The 23,104-nt window shown below is 35.9% G+C and overlaps 1 protein-coding gene across 12 annotated transcripts in view; it reads right to left on the bottom strand.

The window, feature by feature from the left end:
• BRCA1 (BRCA1, DNA repair associated) overlaps positions 1 to 23,086 on the bottom strand; it is a 46,186-nt gene extending 23,100 nt beyond the window's left edge. For 2 of the 12 annotated variants that reach the window (XM_023523923.1, XM_023523920.1), the window contains exons 1-11: positions 22,822 to 23,086; positions 21,864 to 21,962; positions 16,779 to 16,832; positions 10,568 to 10,645; positions 9,591 to 9,679; positions 8,176 to 8,315; positions 7,079 to 7,184; positions 5,896 to 5,941; positions 4,750 to 4,832; positions 742 to 4,143; positions 268 to 356 (exon numbers count right to left, since the gene is read on the bottom strand). In XM_023523923.1, the coding sequence (XP_023379691.1) occupies positions 268 to 356; positions 742 to 4,143; positions 4,750 to 4,832; positions 5,896 to 5,941; positions 7,079 to 7,184; positions 8,176 to 8,315; positions 9,591 to 9,679; positions 10,568 to 10,645; positions 16,779 to 16,832; positions 21,864 to 21,943 (4,167 nt within the window). In that variant the 5' untranslated portion in view covers positions 21,944 to 21,962; positions 22,822 to 23,086. Of the gene's footprint in view, positions 1 to 267; positions 357 to 741; positions 4,144 to 4,749; positions 4,833 to 5,895; positions 5,942 to 7,078; positions 7,185 to 8,175; positions 8,316 to 9,590; positions 9,680 to 10,567; positions 10,646 to 16,778; positions 16,833 to 21,863; positions 21,989 to 22,821 lie in introns of all 12 variants that reach the window. The other 10 variants (XM_023523921.1, XM_023523914.1, XM_011381155.2 and 7 more) reach the window with 10 other exon arrangements.
• Positions 23,087 to 23,104: the final 18 nt, after the last annotated feature.

The raw sequence follows: 23,104 nt of genomic DNA, 5'->3' as shown, positions 1-23,104 counted from the left end.
AAGTTTAGCTTATTCACTAAATCCAGTGTTCAGTGGTCTGCAGTGAGCTAAGTGGTATGCATGTATGTGCGTATGTGAAATAAAAAGTAGCATGAGTTCATGCATGAGTTCTATCCAGTTGATCACAATCTAATTTGAGGAGACAAGGTACCGAACACACAACTGTTATACTATTGATTCTAAGGAATGATATAACCAAATGTAAGAATGTGGGATGAATTCTACTGACTGCAGAGGACACTAGACACAGCCACACATGCTCTTTACCTGAGTGGTTAAAATATCGCTCTGAGAAGACAGCCTTGAACATTCTCCAGAGAGGCTAGTTTCATTCTCATACTCAGATGCTGCTTCATCTTTAATAATAAAAATAGAGATACAGATGTAAATAGACAGCAAATACTGCAACTTGTGGTATCTGCCTATTCCCATTGGCAGGACAAATATCACTTTCATGTCATGCAAAATGATTACATTCCTTGTTTTGGGACACCCAGATGTCCTCTATATATCAAAACAATGAAAACTAGAAGCAAGTCCACCAACCATTAGGGCATTAAATCGTGTTCAAATAGAGATGTTCTGGCTAGGTGAAAAACTTTTAAGAAAAAGCACCTTAGGAGGAACATGTATAAAAGTTTAAGAAGCAGTTACTTTAACTGTACTTGGAAACTCATAAAATGTACTCCCCCAAAGACACAAATATTTAGTGCATTTCTATAAAACAGATGGTTCTAATACCTAAGTTTGAATCCACACTCTGCTCTTCTTGATTATATTCTTCTGGGCCAGTTTCCCTTTCATCATCATCTGAAACCAATTCCTTGTCACTGAGAACTTCCTGGTTTTCAGACTGATGTCTCACTTGTTTGGAAGGAGGATCAAACATCAAGAAAGGATCCTGGGTGTTCGGATTAGCAATCAAGTCTTCCGATGCACTGTGTTGTGAGGAAAATAAGCTACTAGAACATCTCGCTTCCTCACTAAGGTGATGTTCCTGGGATGCCTTTGCTGATGCTATCCGGTTACTGCTGTCATTTAAACTATTCTTCAGTGATACCAGGTTCTCCTCTGTTTTCTTAGATAGACCCTCTGTGGCAACAGCATTATGTCTGGTAGATGAAGATGGTACTTTGGTGACTTTACCAAACAATAAGTGTTGAAAGCAGGGAAGCTCTTCATCCTCACTAGACACATCCTCTTCTGAGGACTCTAATTTCCTAGCCCCTCTTCGGCGACCTTGAGACAAACTTGTATGGGCTAAGGGACTAGGGCTCCTTTTGAATTCTCCTTTCTGGACACTTTTGCTAAAAACAGCAGATCTTTCCTTAATGCCACTTTCATCAAAGCCGATATTCTCTTTTATTTTGTCATCATTTAACAGGTCATCCGGTGTCTCAGAACAAACCTGAGAAGCATTACTGTTTCCCATAGGTTGCTCTAAGTTATCTGAAATCTGACGTAGAGAGACATCTGCATTAACAGCCTGAACTACTCCTTCATTTTCTCCTTGCCTTTTTATTTCAGGATGTTTACAATTACTTAGAGGAAGGCTTTGCTTATAGACTTCAGGCTGCATGAGACCCAATTGAAGCACAGCATTTAATTTTGGTCCTCTGTTTCTACTTAGTTCTGCTTGAATGTTTTCACCACTGGAACCTACTTCATTGACACTAGAGCCTAGTTCGTTAGTACTGGAACCTGCTTCATAAATACTGCTCGAGCTGCCTTCTTTAAAAGTGCTTTCTCTAATGTTATTTTGGCTAATTGCGCCCACTGTACTTTGAATGATGGTCTCATTTCCTATTGTTCTTTCAGGGGATACTGAATGTTCTTCAAACTTTTCCTCTGACAGATTTTTCTTACATGTAGTTTTAACAGATGACTTGATGGGAGAAATGGATGGCATATGATATGGGTTTTGTGAAATTCCAAGTTTATTTGCAATAGTGAGTTCAGTTTCATTTTCTCTGAACTGAAATGACTGACAAAGCCTAGAGACTTCTTTTATGCCATATTTAGCATAATCTCCTGGCTTTTTTTCTTTCTCACAAACCACAGGAAAGCCTACAGTTGTATAAACTGCCTGCACATGCTTGACGTTAGACTCTTTCTTTCCCTGATTTTCTTTTCGGTCACATTCAAGAGTGACTTTTGGACTTTGTTTCCTCAAGGACTTGGAGTGGGCATAGCCTGTTGCACATTCCTTTTCTAGATTTCCTGGGTTTGAAAACAAAGCAAATGACTGACGCTTTGAAACCTTGAATGTATTCTGTAAATACTGCGTATCAAGTTCATTCTCTTCTATGTCAATGTTTGTCTTCTGAGTGTAGTTAACTTCACGTCTCAATGGATCTTTAAAGCCCTCTGCATCATTTCTAGTATCTTCAGAACAACCATGAATAAGTTCTCTGGGGTTTTTAATTGCTGCATGATGGTTTGGTGCTGTCTTTACCCTCTCTGGGATGTCAGGTTCCAGTAATGAGATACTATCTTGAGTGCCATAATCCGTTTCAGGCACCAATAAAATACTGGTACTCTCTGTAGATCGATCAGTTTGAGAACCTCTTCCTTCACCGAAGATCAAAATTTTGGGGTCCTTGGTACTATTAGACACTTGAATTGTTCCTAGGTTCTCTTTTATTTCTTCTCTTTGAAGGCTAGGATTGACAAACTCTTGAAGTTTATTAGAACTTGAACCATTAGTAAAAAAACCAGGTATGTTTGTTATATTTAATTCTGGAAAAGCATCACTGGCAAGTCTTTTATTGATTGTCTCATTTGGCTTGTTATTCTTCTTGGCTCCAGTTGAAGATTCTTTATCTTCTATGAACTGAAGTTTTTTGCTATGTCTGACTGGCATTTGGTCAGAATTTTTTTCCTTCAGCTCTTCACTGCTAGAACAACTATCAATTTGTAGTTCAGTATGATTAGGTGGGCTTGGATTTCTATTGACTACTAGTTCAAGTGCATGAATATGCCTGGTAGAGGACTTCCTCCTCAGCCTATTCTTCTTAACTGCTTTTGAACTGTGGATATTTAATTCTAGTTCCATATTGCTTATGCTGCTGCATATAGGTTCAGCTTTAGTTTTGAAAGTAGATTCTTTTTCCAATGATTCTGTTGGGTTTGTATTTTTCTTCTTCTGAACATAATCACCTTTTGTTTCATTCTCATGACCATTATTAGTACTATTCATCACATGACCATTCTGCTCTATTTGGTCAGTTTCCTCAATTACGTTTTCCGGAGTTTTCTGAACAACTGCCAAATCTATTTTCTTGATAAAATCCTCAGGATGAAGGCCTGATGTAGTTCTCCTTTTACGCTTTAGTTTATTTGTGAGGGGATACTCTTGTGTTATCATCTGAGGTTCTATAGCAGATGCTCCTGTAATTAGATTTTCAGTTATGTGGCTCAAGTTAGGGAGGCTTGCTTTCCTCCGATATGTTTTCCCAAATATTTTATCTTCAATATTACTTTCTACCAGTTTGGAGTGAACTCTTTCGCACATTAAAGCACCACGAGGATCATTGGCCTTTAAAGCTATTTTCTCTGAAGCACCAGAGTATCCATCTACTTCATTTGGAACTTCTACCACATTTGATTCAGACCTCCCATCAGGTGAGACATCAGAAGTTAATATTTCATCACGTCTGGAAAACCACTCATTAACTTTCTGTATGCTACTATTCCGTGTTATCCAAGAAATATCTTGAGAATCTCTAGGACTGTCAGAGCATGGAGGTTTCTGCTTATTCAGTTCTATTCTCCCATTCAGGGGATCAGCATTCAGAACTACCTTTTTCTCTGTGCTGGAAGTCTGCATATCGTTACATGTTTCCTTAGTTTCAACCCATCTGTTCTGTTGGCTCCTTGCTAAGCCAGGCTGTTTGCTTTTATTACAGAAGTCAGTCTTTTCTACATTCATTCTGTCTTTAGTGTATAATAAACTGTTCTCATGCTGTAAAGAGCTGGCATGAGCATTTGTGCCACATGGCTCCACATGCAAGTTTGAAACAGAACTACCCTGATATTTTTCTGGATGCTTCTCAGCTGCATGCTTCTCAGTGGTAGTCAAATCGTTATTACTGGATTTACGATGTTCAATATTCGTTATATCCTCAGAAAACTCACAAGCATCTGAAGATATACAAAAACAACAGGTGATTAACAACTGAATTATCATGAAAAAGTGCACTTAATACAACTGAGGAGTGGAAATGAAACTAGCTAATTTTAGAGAAACTAACCTCTTAAACAACCAAGTATACAAAAGATGTAACTTATACTCTTTTACTTAATTCCTATTTATCTAGATTCTCATTAGTTCCACCTGAGACAATTAAAATTTTAATTTCAGAATTTCCCCTACTCATAAACCACACCTCCTAGTTCCCTAACCTCTAACAGTGAATTAAAAGCAGACTGTTTGGACATCATACAGTGCTCTGTTTTATCTTCGGACTCATATTCCCTTTATTTAAATACCAGTACGCAAAAGAAGAAATATAAACACACCAATTAAAAGTCAACGACCAGTTACATAGGTTACTATTATAATCATATCAGTCGAATACAACTGAAATAGATCAGACTGTACCATAACATCTGAGAAAGAACGGTATTCTAACTCTGCCAAGAGATGTTGTAAATTATAAATGTCCCAAATGGCCTTCAGAATAATCTAATTACAGTTCTGTATCTACTCATTCTCTCTTCAGTGCCTGTTATGTTGAGAAGACTTGCCATTATCCTTTTTTGCAGGATTCAAACTGGCTTCAGCCCTGGCTCCTTGAGGGATGATCTGTAACAATTCGTGATCTCCCACACTACAGAGAAAAGACAGAAGCCTTAATGAGAAACACTAATTATATACTCAAAGAGCTGTCAAATGAGCAAGATCAAGTATTTTAGCTCCTCTGGGTAGGGTTGCGGTAAGTTGATCAATTTGATTCACTTAGACTGAGAATACATAGTCACAAAAATCAGAGCAGGAGTATAGAGCATTGTTTTATGGACATGCCAAAGAAAGCCAAAACTTAAAAGATAGCCCATTTAAACAACAAACAGCAGCCAAAAATACAGCAAAGCAAAAATACACAAAACTTAAAAGTATATCTTAATGAGCAAGAACAAAGATCTAAACAAAGGGAGCACTAGGGTGGAGCAGACATCCCAACAGAACGCAAAGAATGTGCCATTCTGTAACTCTGCCTTCTGTGCTTCTTTACAGGCTAAAAACCATTTCCTCCCAATTGAGAGATTAAGAAAAAGTCATTTGCAAACAAAATCTGATTGGCAAGGACACCATCATAATTTAGACAAGCCATCACAGATACTAAGGTCAAGCAATAATTCCTAAGGAAAGCAATTTGACAGGTAACACAGTTAAGGGCTGCTTGTAGGTTATTGTATAATTTATGTAGACAAAGTTTGAGGAATAGATGGAATTAAGGAACAGAGGAAGGAAAGAACTGAAAATGGAGTCCTTGAATATTTTCATCAGCCACAATTACCACTGTGTTGATACTACTGTACATGAGGAACTAAGCTAGAACACAGCAGAACCCTCTGGTGGAGGCGAGTCTCTGCAGATTTTTGTTATTTTACACTTTTGGACTCTTTACTAGGAAATCAAGCAAAAAAGGTATTTTCTCAGCTATAAAATGAGGAGATTTAATACACAATAGAATATACAGATGTCAAATTATGATGTACACCTGAAAATTATATAATTGTATTAACCAATGTTACCCCAATAAACAATTTTAAAAAATGAGGAGATTTAAGTAAATGGTCTATTTCAGTGCCATAATTCTAAAGAAATACCAATCGTTAATATTAACTAAATACAAAAATGCTAGCTTCATAGACAAAGGTTCTCTGACTCACCTGCAAGAACTTGCTTTATTAACTGTATCTTCAGAAGAATCGGATCCTAAAAAATTTCCCCAGATACCCCCAAATAACAAGTCAATAAAAGGACTTTTATTGAAAGAGTTAAACTCAAAAAACATACTTTTTACAAGACAGATATTCATTCAAGAAATATTTACCCAGCTCTCACTATATGGCAGGCACAATGATACATAAGTCAGGCAATACAGAGAAGTGATTATAAGCATTGGCTCTGAAGCCTGAATTCCTAGGTTTGAATCATGGCTCTGCCACTTACTAGTTTTACAACCTTGGCAAAATTTCTTAACCTCTCTGTGCCTTAATTTCTTCAGCTGGAAAATAAGTATAACAATAGTAACAACCTCTGAGGTTTGTCACGCATTTCAATCAGTTATACAAGTAAAATACAACAGTGTCTAGACTGCATTAAGTACTCATAAATATTTGCTATTATAGTCATTTTGACTGTTTTTATGATACGGTCTAGGAACTTTAGGAAGGGAAAAGACATACAAATAATTTCAAGAAAATCTGGTAAGTGCTATGGTAAACATATGGTGGCGCTTGTGAGGCCAAAGAAGGGCCCCTCTCTCCACTTGTTAATATGTTCTATAAGATAAAATGATTAGAGAAAACTGTCTAAACTAAGCTCAGCTTTTCTTAAAAGTCTTCTAGTCTAATATAATTTATATTGGATCCTTTCAAATGCTGTAGCCAACCCATCATGTTCTTTCTTATCCCAAATCTCCATCTTTCCAATGTGGAGTGAGTCCTCACTTAATGTCGTCAACAGGTTCTGCAACTTTAAGCAGAACAAAACATATCCGAAACCAATTTTACTATAGACTAACTGATACAAAAGAGAGTTAAGTTCCAATAGCATCTCAACGTCATAATAAAAACAGAAGAATTATTTGAGGAACTGCTATATATTTATTTACACATACTTGTAACTGGACATCTTTCTTTTGCTCTCTTTATAAAGAAAGGTTCTTTAAGATGAGAGCTGCATCTTTTACATTATTTATAAACATACCATAAAGCTAGTAAAATTATTTTTTTCCACTTCCCAAAGCTCTCTGCCACTGTGTAAATTATGACCAAGGTTTTTGGTAAAGCTGTAAGACAAAGAATCCAACAACTATTGCTCTAAACTTACTAAATCTGAGACTCTTACCCAATTCAATGTAGACAAACTTATTCTGAGGTTGTATCTGTTGCTTTGTCCTCAGAGATCTCACAATTCCAAGGTTAGAGAGTTGGACGCTAAGACGGGTTTCCTGCTAAGCAATGAAGAATGATTGACTAATTATTGGCTAGTTCTTTGATTTTCTTTTTTTTTAACCTGGAGAGAAACTCAAGGTCATGGACAAAACAAATAGACTGTAATTAATTAGCTGAAATTTATGATACCTGGAAAACACACTTGGCAAACTACACGCCAACATGTGTTAAGTTCTGTGTGGTTTGAATATTTTTTCTTCTCTCTGTTGTTTTAAATTTTTCTAAGAAATGCATATTTTGAAGCTAATACTTTATATTATAGAAAAAGAATAAGATTCATTTAGTACACATTTCTAATCATATCTAATAACAGGGTTGGCAACTAAAATAAAATAAATTTTTAAAAAAGAATAAAAATACTAAAAATCCAGAAGTCTTAAGAACATTCGGTACAAGAAAGAATATTTAAAAACATAACATTACTCTAATAAAGCTTTCCTTCTTCTTTTAGAGCCCTTCAGCATCTACTGAAAAATGAATGCTGGTACTATAAGAATTATTATCTTTGAGATCTCTATTGTCCATTCGCATATGAGTAACAACAGTACAAATCACTGCCTTTTTGTGTGTGACAATTACACGTTTTAAATTGAAGCAATTTTCAAATGTTAAAACTGATTTTCTTTTCAGGCAACTTTCAAAAGAAATAAAATAGAAGATACTTCCCTCATGCCTGGAGAATTGCCATAAGATGATTATTTTAAAAACTAGCAAGCTTAAAACCATCAGTGACCTTGTGGCTATTTTAGACAAGCACGAGAATGGATAAAGCACTAAAGTAGAGGAAAGGCCTGGCCTGTAAGGTCTTTTGCCCATACTGGGCACATAGACCTTCTCTCAATTCCTCTAATCCTTCTTCATTAGAACATTTGCCCAACCACTTAATTTACCATCTTACCTTGTTTACTGACTTTTTATATAAATCACTAACTCACTAATTCACAATGCTCAATAAAGAGATGTTACCAGAATAAATGAAAATGGCTTTACCAAGGTAGAATTTTCAAGTTCACTCTGTCGAAGTCTTTTGGCACGGTTTCGGTAGCCCAAACTTTGGATGATAGAAACTTCTTCATTTAGATGTTCAGGAGAGTTATTTTCCTTTTTTGAAAAGTTGTAACTGTTTGCAACTGTGAATTACAAGGAAAAACATTATTTTCAGAGTTAAAAAATGTATGCACGGTAATCAAAACACCAAGAGAAATCCTGTGTATGCTCTTAGTTATATTAAAAAAATGCATTAAAGTTTAGCTAAAAAAAATTTTTTTGAAGTTTGACTTATGACAGAAATGGTATATTGGTAGAGAAAAGACACTGTTCTATGTTGCATAAATAAATATTTTATTAATCTTTATGCCCAGTTCTGTCACCTGCCCCAGGTGAGGAGTACAGAAAACAAATGCTATCATTTTGTCCTGGATAGAGCGAGGAATGCCAGTTCTATAGGAAACTGTTAAGAAATCAGTGGGTCTAACTTGATCAAACATTCATCGTCTCCCTGATCAGCTGCAGGGCCTGGATCCATTTAGAGACTCCTGGCTACACCAGGCTTCAGCCAGGAAAGTCTCCATAATAACCAGAAACATGACAGCCAGACCCAGTCAGATGAGGTTAACCTTGGTATAATCGCTCGATGTAGAACCTGGGGAAACCACAATTACTGGGGTGCAAGGCCAAGAAAGGAGCCTTTGTCTGATAGCAGACACAGCTGTGGCTCCCAGTGTTACTGATAGTCATTTTCCAAAGGGAGACATCCACCCACTTTCTTTCTAGTTTCCGGTGCTGCATGGGTCTTCTAGTACTTATTTTCTGTGGAATAAACATCACATCCTCAAGTATATTGTCTGGCCTACGGCACTGCAGGGTCACATTTCTTCCTGGGGTCATGTTATACCTTGTGAGAGTCTGAAGGAAAAGTTTGGGTAAACTTCCTGTAAGAGGTCACTTCCTATAAGAGAAGGGCCAACCTATAATATTTTCTAAATCAACTTTGGAAATTCTGCTCCCAGGAAACAAATACATAGACCATCAAAGTTATTTCTACTCCTTTTTCCTCACCTCAATACTAAAAAGTTTGCCTATTAAATCGCATTTCACTGACTCTAAGATACCAACCATGTAAGAAGTACCATTATTTTCTATACTACCAATAAAAAACACTAAATTAAACAATGACACACCATTGATGGTAAGTTGCCCCCAATGTGAAAAATGTGAATCTTATGATCAATAAAGTGTGAGACCAGTGGGAATGATTTAAAAGATAGATTACAGATAAAGAGCTAAAATTAAACTAGATCAAAAGGTCTTATCACCCATTCAGAGAAAATAATTGTGTAAACTTCCTCCTGAGTTTTAATGGACAGCCACTTGAGCACTGGCCCCTGGAGCTAAACAACACTTACACTGCAATCCCGTGTCAAGCTCAAAAGCATGAATGATTTTCAATAGCTCTTCAACAAGTTGACTAAATCTTGTACTTTCTTGTAGGCTTCTGAAATTAAATTGTTTGAGAGATAGACTTAGCAAGTTTTTAAGGACAAAATAAGGAAAGACATGTAAACAATTAAAAAAGATGCAGCAACAGGAGAAAAACTATATTCAAAGAACAGAGCTTTCAGTGACATTACACTATAATCAAAACATTATTGATATTAAATAGATTTTTATAATTTTTTTTTGTCATTCAAGTCTACCGAAAGCCTACAGCTATCTAAAATAATGGCACTCTAAATCCATAGTAGGTATAAATCCAGTGCACAGAGAACTTATTATTCTTAACATATGAACCCTATCTACCCAACTTCCCACTAGCTCTCAAGGATTTCTGTCAAATGATGACAGACAATGCCCAAAGATTTTCATTTAGTAAAGCTGTAGGACAATATTATTCATTTATTCCTTTAAACATGTGAGCAACTAATATGTGCCAAATACTGGAAAAAGTGTTGATTGAAACAGACCAAAGCCAATGCCCTAAGAGAACTTAGGTCCTGTCCGGAGGGATGCACGGTATGTAAATACATTGTGTGTATGTAAATAATTAAGTAGAAATAAATTCAAGGAAAAAAATTAAAAGCAGGATCAGAAGACGATGGGGGCAGGGTGGTACAGTCCTACTTTAGATAAGACTGCAAGTTCTAGCATTGACCAGAAGCATTAGAAAAAGGCAGTGAATTGCTAATACCTGTCTAAGGCAGAGGTACCATAAAACTTTCAAGAAAATGCCTTAAGAAATAATTTACTCTATCAGCTAAACACTTTTTAAAACATTTTCTACTGAGGAATGGTTTGATAGGAACACAGCTACATTATTCAGGAATTTCTACTTTTTTACTGCTGTTGTTGCTTCCATCCTCCCATCACTACCCAAATTGTATACCTTTTGGTTATATCATTCTTACACAAAGGACACTGTGATGGCCCTTTCTTCTGGTTGAGAAGTTTCAGCATACAAAATCTATAAATTATAAAGAATGAGAAGAACAATTCGAGTTACCCTTTTTTTTTTGTAGAGAGAATATTCAAAGGCAAATAGCCATGAAAAGATAATCTCACGACTGCCCTTAAAAGCCATTTTAAAGGTAATGGCAGGTGAATTACAATCAATGGCTTTAATTATTTTTGGATGCTGCATTAGCAAAAAACCAAAGTACATAAGCAATGATCTATGAAAACTGAACTTAAATGCATATGGCTTACTGTTACGATCAAATAAAACTTATTAAAGAGTTAATATGGCATATTTAATGATAATTATGCTGCATCATCAGACATAAATGGCAAATAGTTCAAGTAAAATGACTATAATTAGTTTAAATACTCAGCACCTCACTACAAAGCTACAGTAACCAAGACAGTATGGTACTGGCATAAAGATAGACATACACATCAATGGAATAGAATTGAGAGTACAAAAAGAAACCCACACATCTATAATCAATTGACTTTAAACATCCAGATAATTAAATGGAAAAAGAATAATCTTATCAACAAATAGTGCTGGGACAAACTAGATACCTACTTGTAAAAAATGAAGCTAGACTCCTACCTCACGCAACACAAAAAAATTAACTCAAAATGGATCACAGAAATAAATGTAAGAACTAAAACCAAATCTCTGTAACCTTGGGTTAAGCAGTGATTTCTTAAATAAATACCAAAAACACAAGCAACCAAAGGAAAAAACAGAAGCACTGGACTACATCAAACTTAAAAACTTTTATGCTACAATACCATGAAGAAAGTGAAAGGACAATCCATAGAATGAGAAAAATATGTACAAATCATATATCTGATGGGGGATTTGCATTCAGAATATATAAAGAATGCTTATAACTCAATAATAAACAAAGAAATAACCCAATTAAAAAAGAGTGAAGGTTTTGAATAGACATTTTCTCCAAAGGAGATATATAAATGTTCAACAAGCCCATAAAAGATGTTCAATATAATTAGTCATTAGGAAAATGCGAATCAAAGCCACAATGAGATGCCACCTTACATCCACTGGGATGACTATAATAAAAAAAAACTGGTATTAGGGAAGATGCAGAGAAATTGAAATCCTTAATCATTGTTGGTAGAAATATAAAACAATGCAGCCACTTTGGACAACAGCTATTTTGGAAAACAATTTGGTAGTTCCTCAAAATATTAAACAGAAAGTTATCATTTGACTCTGTAATTCTTCTTCTAGATTTCTTCCCAGGAGAAACGAAAATATAAGTACATGCAAAACTTGTACACAAATATTCATAGCATTATTCATAATAGCCAAAAAGCAGAAACAATCCAAATGTCCACCAATCATGACTAGAAAGACAAAATGTGGTATATGCACAACAGAATATTATTCAGCCATAAAAAAGAATGAAGTACTGACAGAAGCTGCAATATTGGATGAACTCTGAAAACATTACGCTAAATGAAAGAAGCCAGACAAAAGGCCATGTATTGCATGATTCCATTTATCTGAAATGACCAGAACAGGCAAATCTGGAGACAGAAAGATTTGTGCTTGTCGAAGGAGGTGGGAATGGGGAGTAGCTGCTAATGGGTAAGGGTTTCTTTTGAGGTGACGAAATGTTCAAACTTAGATTGTGGTGATGGATGTAAAATTCTGAATATATTTTAAAAAACTGAAATGTACACTTTAAACCGGTGAATTTCATAGCATGTAAATTATGTCACAATAAAAATGTTAAATAAAAACCTCAAGGCAGGGAGAAAATGATCTCATTTTAACATTAACAATGCCTGACATAGTGTCTAGCAAAACTAAGCTGCTCACTAGAAGTCTAAGGAAGTCTTCTGGGACACTTAGGCTTTAGAATGGCTCTGGATATCGAACAATTTTGTTGGTAGTCTCAGACAATGAATATGGCTAAGAAGACTTGAAGAACACATACAATATACTCTAATGAGTCAGCTTCCTTAACAAAGGAAATAACTGCTTCTATTGGCTGGAAATGTTTATAAAGATCAATGTTCTCTTAGGAAGAAGACAAAAGAAGATTCAAGAAAAAAGAAAAGTAGAAAGGTAAAAAGAGAAGAGAACAGAAGAGATAGCCATGGTGATCATTAAAAGCAGCGATTCACTCATATAACCAAAATTTACTACATGTCTGGCACTGTTCCAGATGTAAGGGATTCAGTGGAAAAGCAGAATAAAATCCCTGCCATTATAAAGGACATATTATTCTGGCTAGGGAGGTGACTAGGGAAGGAAGCAGAGAACAGATATGGACATTGAAGAGAGCCAAGAAAGGAAAAAGGGTGCTGAAAAAGCAGTGGGACTGGTGAACCAGACACTTAGGGAACACTTTCTACTGACCAGGTCCTTTAACATGCACTGCCCTCTCTTAATTCACACAAAGACCCTTAAGTATTATCTTCATTTTATAGGAGAGACTTGTCCCAGATTCACAGTAATCAAGTGGTAAAGGTGATATTGGATCTGAAATTGAACTGCAGCAAAGTTCATGGTTATTCTACTGGAGCAAGTGAATATAGGTAGGTATAGTCAAGGAGGCTCAGGGGATCTTCTTTACCTATACAGATGCTTTAACTACCAGCAACAACTCCTTAGTTTATGGAAAAAGGGTATCAAAAAACTACCTGTATTATATGTAAATTCTCTTTAAAGAGCCACAGAATACAGGATATCACTCCTTGAGAAGAAACAAATACTACCCGTACTCTCTACCATAAAGGCTCTAGGAGGCTTCAATGCATTACACTGACAAATGGTACAATTCAACAATTCAGAGTGGGGATAGGGAGAAAATTCCATGAGCATAGTACTGTAGAACACAGTAGCTAAACTATAGTGTTGTAGCCTGTACAATAATTACATAAATAACACAAGAGAACTAGGTATGTAGAAATCAACCAAGATATGGGTTCCAATCTCTCTTTCTGCTAGAAAAAGAACAGATGCATAAAGGTTATTAACTAAACTCAAGAGAAAATGTACTTGTACATGACTTGAAAAGACTGAACTAAGGAAAATATTGACAGATCAAAAGAATATTGGCATCTCCTTTGGGGCTCGGAAGAAAAAATTTTTAAATTGTTTTAGAGCTTTGGAAAATTATATAATATACCAATTAAATAAGAACACATGTATAATTTCTACACAAGGTTCTCAGTGAAAAGATCTAAGACAAGTTTTGGGCTTGGATTTCTAATGCTTAAGGAGAGGCAACACATTTTTAAGCAAATGCAGTATGTTTTCTGAAGGGTGTCTTCAACTTTTTAAGAAAAAGCTGATAGAAAATAGTAAAATCACAGTGCTTCAAACTAATTTGAGGGATTTTTCAGAGAGTACTCATTTTTAAGCACATCTATTATACCCGGAGCAGTTTAACAATGTCATGGAAACTCATCTAATTTTGAGCTGTTTGTTCAAGTCTATCCTGGCAGGAAGCAATAAATTAATAGTTCTAAGTCTAGGCAAAAATAAAGGCAGGCTGGCTTTTGGTTACCTTTGATTATTTTGGGTGGCCTGGATTCCTGTCAACAGAACTAAGATTATGGACCAATATGATCCCTAGTTAAAGGAAATAAATACCCAGAGTCCCACAGCTTAGCATCTCAGCATCCTTATGTTGCTGGTCTCACCGAACCCTGTCAGTTTCTATAAGGCTCTATTTTCTTAATCAAATCTCGTTTGCACTTTAGTTTCGACTATTAAGAATCTATCCTGAACCTGTTATCTGGGAGAGTGTGTCTAGGCGCCATGCCTGGTATCCCAGTCTCATGGGTCAAGGCCCATCTCCTAGGGACAAGTCTTAACCCCTAACCCTTAGCCTCCTATGGCTGAATCCCTGCTCCATTTTGTCCCTTATAACCACCACCCTGAACTTCTGCTCATTTCTGCTGCTACACTCCTGAGAGACTATGTATGTTCAATCTACTTGCTAGACTATCCATTTCTTGCCTATTTCTGGACTACTGACATATCAACTCATTGCTAGACTCCAAAATCCCCTGATATTATGATCTAATGTATCTAGCTATCAAACATCCCTGACAGACTCACCACTTACCTGGATCTCCTCAGTCAGCTGACTCCAAGACTTGCCTTACTTGGTCTATCTGCTCCTCACACCTCAGCCATCCCTGGTCTGGTCCCTCTTATTATCTCAGTATCCTCCAAATAAGTGTATGGGGAGGTCATCATTCCAGAATACTGCTTACCAAACTTTCGTGTGTACAAGAATCTTCTGGAAAATCTTGTTAAAATGCAGATTCTGATTCAGAAAGTTTGGAGTAGAGCTGAGATTCTAGAAAGTGCCCATGTAACATGATTGCTGCAGGTCCACGAGTCCCACTCTGAGTAGTAAGTTCCTAGAGCTGCACCATATAATACAGCACCTACTTGGCTAGTGAGCACTGAAATATGGCTAGTCTGAATTGAGATGTACTATAAGTATGGAAAAACACAGGCTTTTAGAAACTTACTACAAAAAAAAGAATGTCAAAAAAAAATCTCATTAATATTTTCATATTGTGGGAGGAGGAAAATATTTTCATATTGATTATATTTTGAAATGGCAAAATTCTAGTCATAGTTAGGTTTAAAAATATAAATATATAACTGTAATTTAAAATTTTTTTTATTTTACTTTTTAGTAATATGGCTACCAGGAAATTTAAGTTATACCTACGACTCATATCTCTTTGGATAATATGGTTCTAGATCTTCCAAGAAGTAGTATACATTTCATTTGTTATTTAGAAACTGTAAGCTAATGTATGAATGGCCTAATTATTTTTTTCTAGACTGGTATTATCTTTTTTGTATATCTCATAAAAGATTTTACAACTACAGGCTTACCCCAGTCTATAAAGCTACTTTATCATTAGCAATTAGAATTCAGCCTGAGAAAATACAATTAATGCTTGGGGTATTTTCTCCAGCTTTTTCACCATACAGATCCAAGAGGTATTCAGATTATAAAAATATTACAACAAAAGAGATGTCATGAAAAAGTTGATCTATTACTTGGGTATTATACTCTACTTATAATTCTAATATATTATTTGAAATACGGCTGGTTCTTCTGCTTATCATATTCTCTGTATTAGGAGTTGCGAGCCTTTCTCATTCTCCCCCAGTTGCTAACTTTAACCCTTTCAATCTCAACAGATGTCTGTACCTCCAACTTCACTGAGCTCAAACTACAACTCCCCCAACTCTCCATCAGAAATTTTCTGTGGACTTATTCTTCTTTTCTTTCATTACTGCTTATGAATAACAACTATTTCTCTCTCTTATATTCATTTTCTATTTCCGATCCCTTCTACTTCCTCCTGGACTTTCTCTGTCTTGCAAATGTCATCACTCCTCTGAGGGCTCCCTCCTCTTCTAACGCAACTTCTTAACACATAGGCAAAGTTAGTGTCTTCTTCTTAGGACATATTCTACTTTCTTCTCTTACCCTTGATCATATTATTTTCTCTGCCTGTAATTTCCTTCTTCCACAAGCTCTGAAAGTAATGAATGTTGATAATTTAATCTCTTCTTTACTCACTGTAATACTATGTATTCATTATTCAAGGTGACAGAAAAGCGTACATTTCAGGAAGATTCTCATCAAGAAACAGTGTAAGTCTCACGTATAAAAAATCAATCTGTAGCTCTCTGTAACCTTTTAAATATTGGTACTTTTAAATTTTATGTTACAAAAGTATTGATCTACAAAGAAACTGGTCCTACATTGAACCTTACAAGGAAGAGAAAGCAGGACATGTGAAATGAACAGAGAAACTGGCAAGGTTAAAACAATTTACTTATTTCACAATTGCTTGCAATCTGCTTCCACCTATGAATACAAAAAAAACCCAAATAACTATTCAAAGTCATTTCATATCCCACTAGATAAATATGCCAATATTTTATCAGGAACTACGGCTACAACCAACATATGATGACAAAGTACTCAATGAGGCAGAATGAAACAGACTTAGAATTTTCTTTCACTTAATTGAAGAAGCTAAAGCTTCTATAAAGTTAGGTGTTTTCTGTGTTATGAAGGATAAGCACAAAAGTTAATAATGGAGCCATATAAAACATTCAAACTTACTTGCAAAATATGTGGTCACATTTTGTGGAAACAGGCTCTTTGATCAGCTCCAGACTAGAAGGGTAGGAAAAAAAACGTGGCTCAATAATTCATTTAAAAATAAATATATTCTTAGTACAGAAGTTCAACTTTAAGTGGATATAACTGAGTCAAAGTAGGGTTTTAAGAGCATTCAATAACTATTTATTAAATGTCTGCTGTGCTAGAAGCCAAAAATACAGCAGAGAATACGATCCTTATCTTCAATGAGCTTTCAGACACCAAAACATAATATTATTCTTTTCAATACTCTATACTATCTATAGCATTTAAAAGATTAGCTGATATTACTTCACATTAGTTTTCGCCGATCTATTTTTTTGAGCTATCATAGGACATCATAAGACATCTTGCATCTTAACTAAACTTTAAGCTCCACAAAGACAAAAATATCTTGTATTTCTTTTGGATTCCGTCACAAAACTTTTGTGTATGTGTGATTACTTAATTTCTTAATATGGAAAATTTGAAGCATTTACACAAATAAAATAGTAAAATGAACTCCCAGTTTAAACAATTACCAACTCATAGCCAATCTTATTTCATTCATGGCCAACATCCACTCAAAGCTCAGATTATTTTAAAATGAATCCCAGCCATCATATCATTTCATCTATAAATATTTCAGGACATATCTTTAAAAGAGACTTTTTTAGCATAATCATGAGAACATTACTCCTAGAAAATAATTTTGCTAATATCATCTAATATACAATAAATGTTCTAATATTTCTGTCTCATAAAAATTTAATGATAAAATCTAGGTAAATCGGGATCCAAACAAGATCTACAAATTGCGTTTGGTTGATATGTCTTAAGCCTCGTTTAATCTATAGCTTTTCTCTGCCTTTGTCATTTACTTAAATACTAGGTCATTTGACCTGCAGAATTTCCCACATTCTGGACTTTGCTGGTTGTAATCCTATTGTGTAGTTTAACATGTTCCTCTAACCTCTATTTCCTGTAAACTGGACCTACAGGCTTGATTAAGGTTTGATTCTTTTTGGCAAGAACAATTTTTGGTACTGTGTACTTTTATTACTTCACTTCAGGAGGTACATGATGTTTGCTTTGTGATTACTTTGTAAAAACAATGTAATAAATACTAACTTAAGAAAATAATAAAATAAATTCAAAAAAATTAAAGTTTCAAGAAAATACCTCACCCAAATTCCTATCTCTACCCACCTGTCCACAAAATCTTAAGGCCTACCTGAGATGAATTCATTTACTAATACAAAGAGTATTTACTGAGCATCTACTATATGCATGCACTGTTCTTGGGGACAGAAATACAGTAGTGAACAACATAAAGCCTGCCCTTACAGAATTTACTTTTTAGTTGCAGTAGACAGTTGATTGAGAAATGAGCAAGAACATATGGGAATAGTGCTAAAAAGAAAAATAAATAAGGGCAAGGGGTATAGGGAGTACAGCGTGTGCGGGGGAGTGTATACAGGTCAGGAAAGGCCTCACAGACAGCTGAATAATGTGAAGAAACAAGCTGTGCAACAACTGAGGGAAGAACATTCCATCAGAGGAGGCAGATAACACAGACTCTGACCAGGACCATGCCTGGTGTTTTGAAGGACAGAGAGTAGGTAGGGTGCTAGGATGGAATGATCGAGGGGGTAACTACCAGCAGAAGAGGTCAGAGAGGTAGCCGGGAACCTGAGCCGGTAGGAACTTACAGGCTATTTTAAGTCTTTAGCTTTTATTCTGAATGAGAGCTTTAGAAACTGATTTTTGGTAAAGTTCAGGCAGGACATCAAACAATAGGTAACTTGTGTGTGACAGGAATGTGGTCCTTTTCATTACATGTTAAACTTTTTAGAAAAGGATCACAAGAAAAACTGGGGGACAACAGCTTCATTGTGAAGGATTTGGTAACACAACTCTTGTAATCATGGGGTTTCTGACGCAGCACAGGAGAAGAAAAAGAAAAATACTGGAGTAAGGTTAGAAAGCAGGGTATCTACTACCAGTTCTTTTTATTAGCAGAGTGACCTCAGGTCAAGCATTCTACCTGACAAAACCTCAGTTTCCTGTAAAGAAACTGTCACCCATTCTACCAGTCTCTTCAGGCTACTGTGAGAATAAAATTAAGTGCTACTTGGGAAAATGTTCACAACCTGAGATAACTTGTACCAACGTTTGTGATTAAAAAAACAAACAACCCAACAACGAGAACTCTGATTTGTTACAAAATCACTATTCCTCAGATAAGCTAGATATCAAAGACATTCTCAGTAAAAGAGAAATTGGATTCAGCTATGATACCAGATGGCTTTCATTCTCACCACTGACTCAGTTCCGAAATGATTATATTTCAGTATGGTAATTATAAGCCAAACTATACAAACATACTGTAAACAAACTTCAAACAGATGAAAACTCCAATATGTAAAAAGATAATGACTGTTGAAGAAAAAACTTGAAGAGGGAATGGGAATGAAAAGAAAAAAATTAAAATGTTCCTCTTCTAGGTCCTGATGAGAGTGCTTACTATAAAAGTGACTCAAATATTTTTAAACACTTTTCAAATCAGGCCTTTCAAATCTGCATTTTGAGCTTTCAAAATAGGTAAGTATTGGAAAATGAAGCTAGGTTAGGTTCTAAAAACAACCACCACTCAACTCACCAGGACACTATTTTCAAAAACTCTTCTGAAAGTTAAAATTTTTATATAGTCAGGCGTAAAAAGTTAAAAAGAATGATCAATTATCAGAAATTGTGACTGAGGCCAACAGAAGGAATTTCAGCTCTAGAGACTTCAAAGAAACTGGAAACCTACCCTATAACTACCATAAGCAACACTGTTTTCAGTCACAATCAGGAATCATTTAAGATATAACAGCAAATTGCACTGTTTTAGGCACTGATAAAAAAAAAAAAGTAGATATGATTTCCATCCTAAAACTTTCCATTAAATGAGTTTAAGGTTTAGCAATGACTGGGATGCAGTTTTAGTTTAAAATTCTGTCTATTTCTAATAAAAACCAGATTTAAAAAAACAAGCTATAAAATATAAAATACTTGACTGAAATAAAAATTTAACATTAACATTCATCTTGCATTTTTAACTTTTATGTATCCGAGTTTTTTAATTGATGGTTTAATTTGCCAGAATGAGAAAAAAAAATTTTTATGACTGAGTTCCATGGAAATGTAAAATAAATGGACCCAAATGCCACATTATTGAGGACTTTTTGATCACTCTTTGTAATTATCATAAGTAAGTTTTATGCTTTTTCTAAAGCAATTTTTTTCCCCAATTGCCATTTCCTGCTTTTCTAGCTCTGATGTTTCACGAATTAGGCTGTAAATCTCATTTAGCTCTTGTTTTTGTTTGGCTGAAATGTTGAGAAGGGAGAAGGTTACTTATAAATCTTCTATCTCTCTGAAAATACAACTTCCATTTTCTTTAATCTTATTTACTTGACTCCAAATATGAAAAACGACTTTCATGAAGCACAAAGAAAATTTTAAATTTATTCTCCTTTATAGAAAGAAGCAAAAGGTGCAGCTTTCCAATTTATTTTTTGAATGAAACCCACCATTAGCCATCGCCATATTAAAAACAACTAAACTATCAAAGAACCAATATAGTTTATTATTTAATACCTTTGACAAATATTTACCAAGTGGCTACTATGCCTCTGAGGACACAGAAGTAAGCAATACAAACAAAAACCTCTGCCCTCATGGGGTTTATATTCTGTAGGAGTAGAGAAAAAGGATAAATTACATATACAGAATGTCAGTAATGAGAGTTACAGAGAAAAATAAAACAGGAAAAGGGGATAAGGAGTATGTTCAGGTGAAGTTGTTAAAATTTTAAATAACATTGTCTGAAAATGACAATTTTCTTTGAGAAGGTGGTATTTCAATCAAGACTTACGAGCCATGCAATTATCGAGGGAAGAAGATTCCAGGCAGAGAAAACAGCAAGCATGAAAGCTCAGAGGCAGAAGAATGTTACAAGTCTGAAGAACAGTTAAGAGGTCAAAATTACCAGAGTAAAGAGAATAAGGAGGGAGAGTGTAGGTAACAGTTGTTCTAAATTTTTTTTCTGGCTTTTCATGGAAGAGACTGAAATATGGCTAATTTATTTTGTAGATTTAAGAGACACCATAGAAATCATCTAGTGACTGCTTGATGAGGTTCATAACCTTTGTTGTGCCCTTTGGCAGCTGGTGAAGCTCATGACTCCCTTTCTCAAAGTAATGCTTTTAAATGCATAAAATAAAAATATGTAAAATTATATAAGAAACTAATTATATTGAAATTCAGGTCTATTCAGAGGCCTCCAGGGTCGTAGAGGGCCGAAAAGAGGTCCTGAATACACACAAGAGAACTTGCCGGGGTGATGGAAATGTTCTATATCTTGACTGGGTTTCACAGATATATATATACACTTGTCAAAACTCACAGACTTGTACACTTAAGATCTTTGCATTTCACTATATGTAAATTACACCTCAATTAAAAAAAAAAAACTTGAATATTTTAGTCCCCTCTCTAAGATGAACACAAAGGCTCACACAAAAAGTCAGACTTGCTAAAGGCTTTGAGGACTTGTAGTATTATTTAAATATACAGGGCTAGTTTCAGTCAAAGGTTCTCCCAAAGACCTACCCACTTACAGACACCAATCATTCCTAATTTTATTTTGCCATTATTAAGTATTTCCATTCCAAGTGATCAAGCTGGTTTTAGAGCCGAATGAAAAGTTCAAGTGCCACTAATCCGAACCAGATCCATGCCCCAGTGTAGAACCAATCGAGGCAGTTGGTGGACTGGGAAAGATAGGGAGCTATGTGTGTTGAGATGGTAGAGAGAGAAAAGGAGAGACAGAGGGGAGAAAAAGGAGTAATTTTCTATATTCTTAAAGCCCTTCAGTTAAGAAAAGCAGCAACTTTAATAGCTTAATCTTAACAAACATAATTTTTTTCTTGTTACTATGTAAGGTTAATTCTATTGATTTGCATAGGACATAATCTAAGAGGAAGAATCTCAAATTAATAAATTCTTCTTTTGACTTACCAGATTGGACACTCTAAGATTTTCTGCATAGCATTAAGGACATTTTGTACTTCTTCAACACGATCCGCACATAAATCCATTTCTTCCTGTTACAATGAACTTGAACACATAGGCTTAAATGTATGCTTTAAAATGTTTATAAAAAACAACTTAATTTCATTGTCATTTTAAATAAGAGAAATTTAAAATTGGAGTGCTTTAGAATTATAGCGACCATAGAACTAATCACAAAAGCCTTTCTTAAAACTCTAAACTTTTTATTTTTGTAATTAAGACCTTTTAAATTCTCTGTTTTCACATATAGCCTCCAACCACCTCCTTTTGGTCTTTCCCTTTCTCCAAGCAAGGGTGACTGATTGGGTGAGTGGTGGTTGCCTCGGATTTCTCCAAATGTCCTGGCTGTTTTCTCTCGCTTAAAACAAAAATCAACAAAAACAAAACCAACACCAACCAAGGCTCTCCACCCTTGGTCTTTCCCAGTGTTTCCCAATTGCCTGCACTCATCTCAGGATCCTCAGGCACATCCATGCCAGCGGCATCTGTGACTGACGCCCCTCTACTTTCCTCTTGTCCCTTCTCAGAAACGCGTGTGAATACAGTTCTTAAAGGCTCTCCCTTCCCACAAAAATCCTGTCTCCTCCTCTTCCCAGACACGTTCCTGCCTCCAGTTCTTCCTCAGAGTCCAATTTTCACATAAACCAGCCTATTATGTCGTTCTCTTCAAGACACATTCCAGTTCCTATCATCGGTTTTCCTCTTTGGCCACACCCAGTCCCCTCCCGCACCCTTGGCTTCTCCCCTCACCCCGCGACCCACAAAGTGCACCCCTCCCCCACAATTTCCCAACTCAACGTCTTAGGCTTCTCAGGTTCCACTCTCAGCCCGCCCCTGCCAGACACCATCCATCTTGCTCTCCTTCAAAAGTCCCTCTCCCCATTCTCACCACACCTGTTCTCACCTGTCTCCCGAAGTACCCTTGAGGCCCCTCTCCCTTCTCCAGGGCTCTCTCACCGTTACACAAAACAGAGCGTCTGGGCTTCCCGGGTTAGGGGGTCCAACTTATCCAAAAAGCCCCGCGAACCGTCCTCGGTCCAGAAGCTTCAACGAACTTACGCCGCGCAGTCGCAGTTTAAATTTATCTGTAATTCCCGCACTTTTCCGTTGCCACGGAAACTGGCCTCAGCGGCTGAGCAAGAGCCTCTCAGAATACGATACTGAAACACGTTACGGAAGGGCGGAGC

Source organism: Pteropus vampyrus, unplaced genomic scaffold (genome assembly GCF_000151845.1).
Source record: "Pteropus vampyrus isolate Shadow unplaced genomic scaffold, Pvam_2.0 Scaffold432, whole genome shotgun sequence".
Taxonomy (NCBI): domain Eukaryota; kingdom Metazoa; phylum Chordata; class Mammalia; order Chiroptera; family Pteropodidae; genus Pteropus; species Pteropus vampyrus.
Note: the sequence above shows the minus strand (reverse complement) of the source record. Positions and strands in the feature narration are given on the sequence as shown.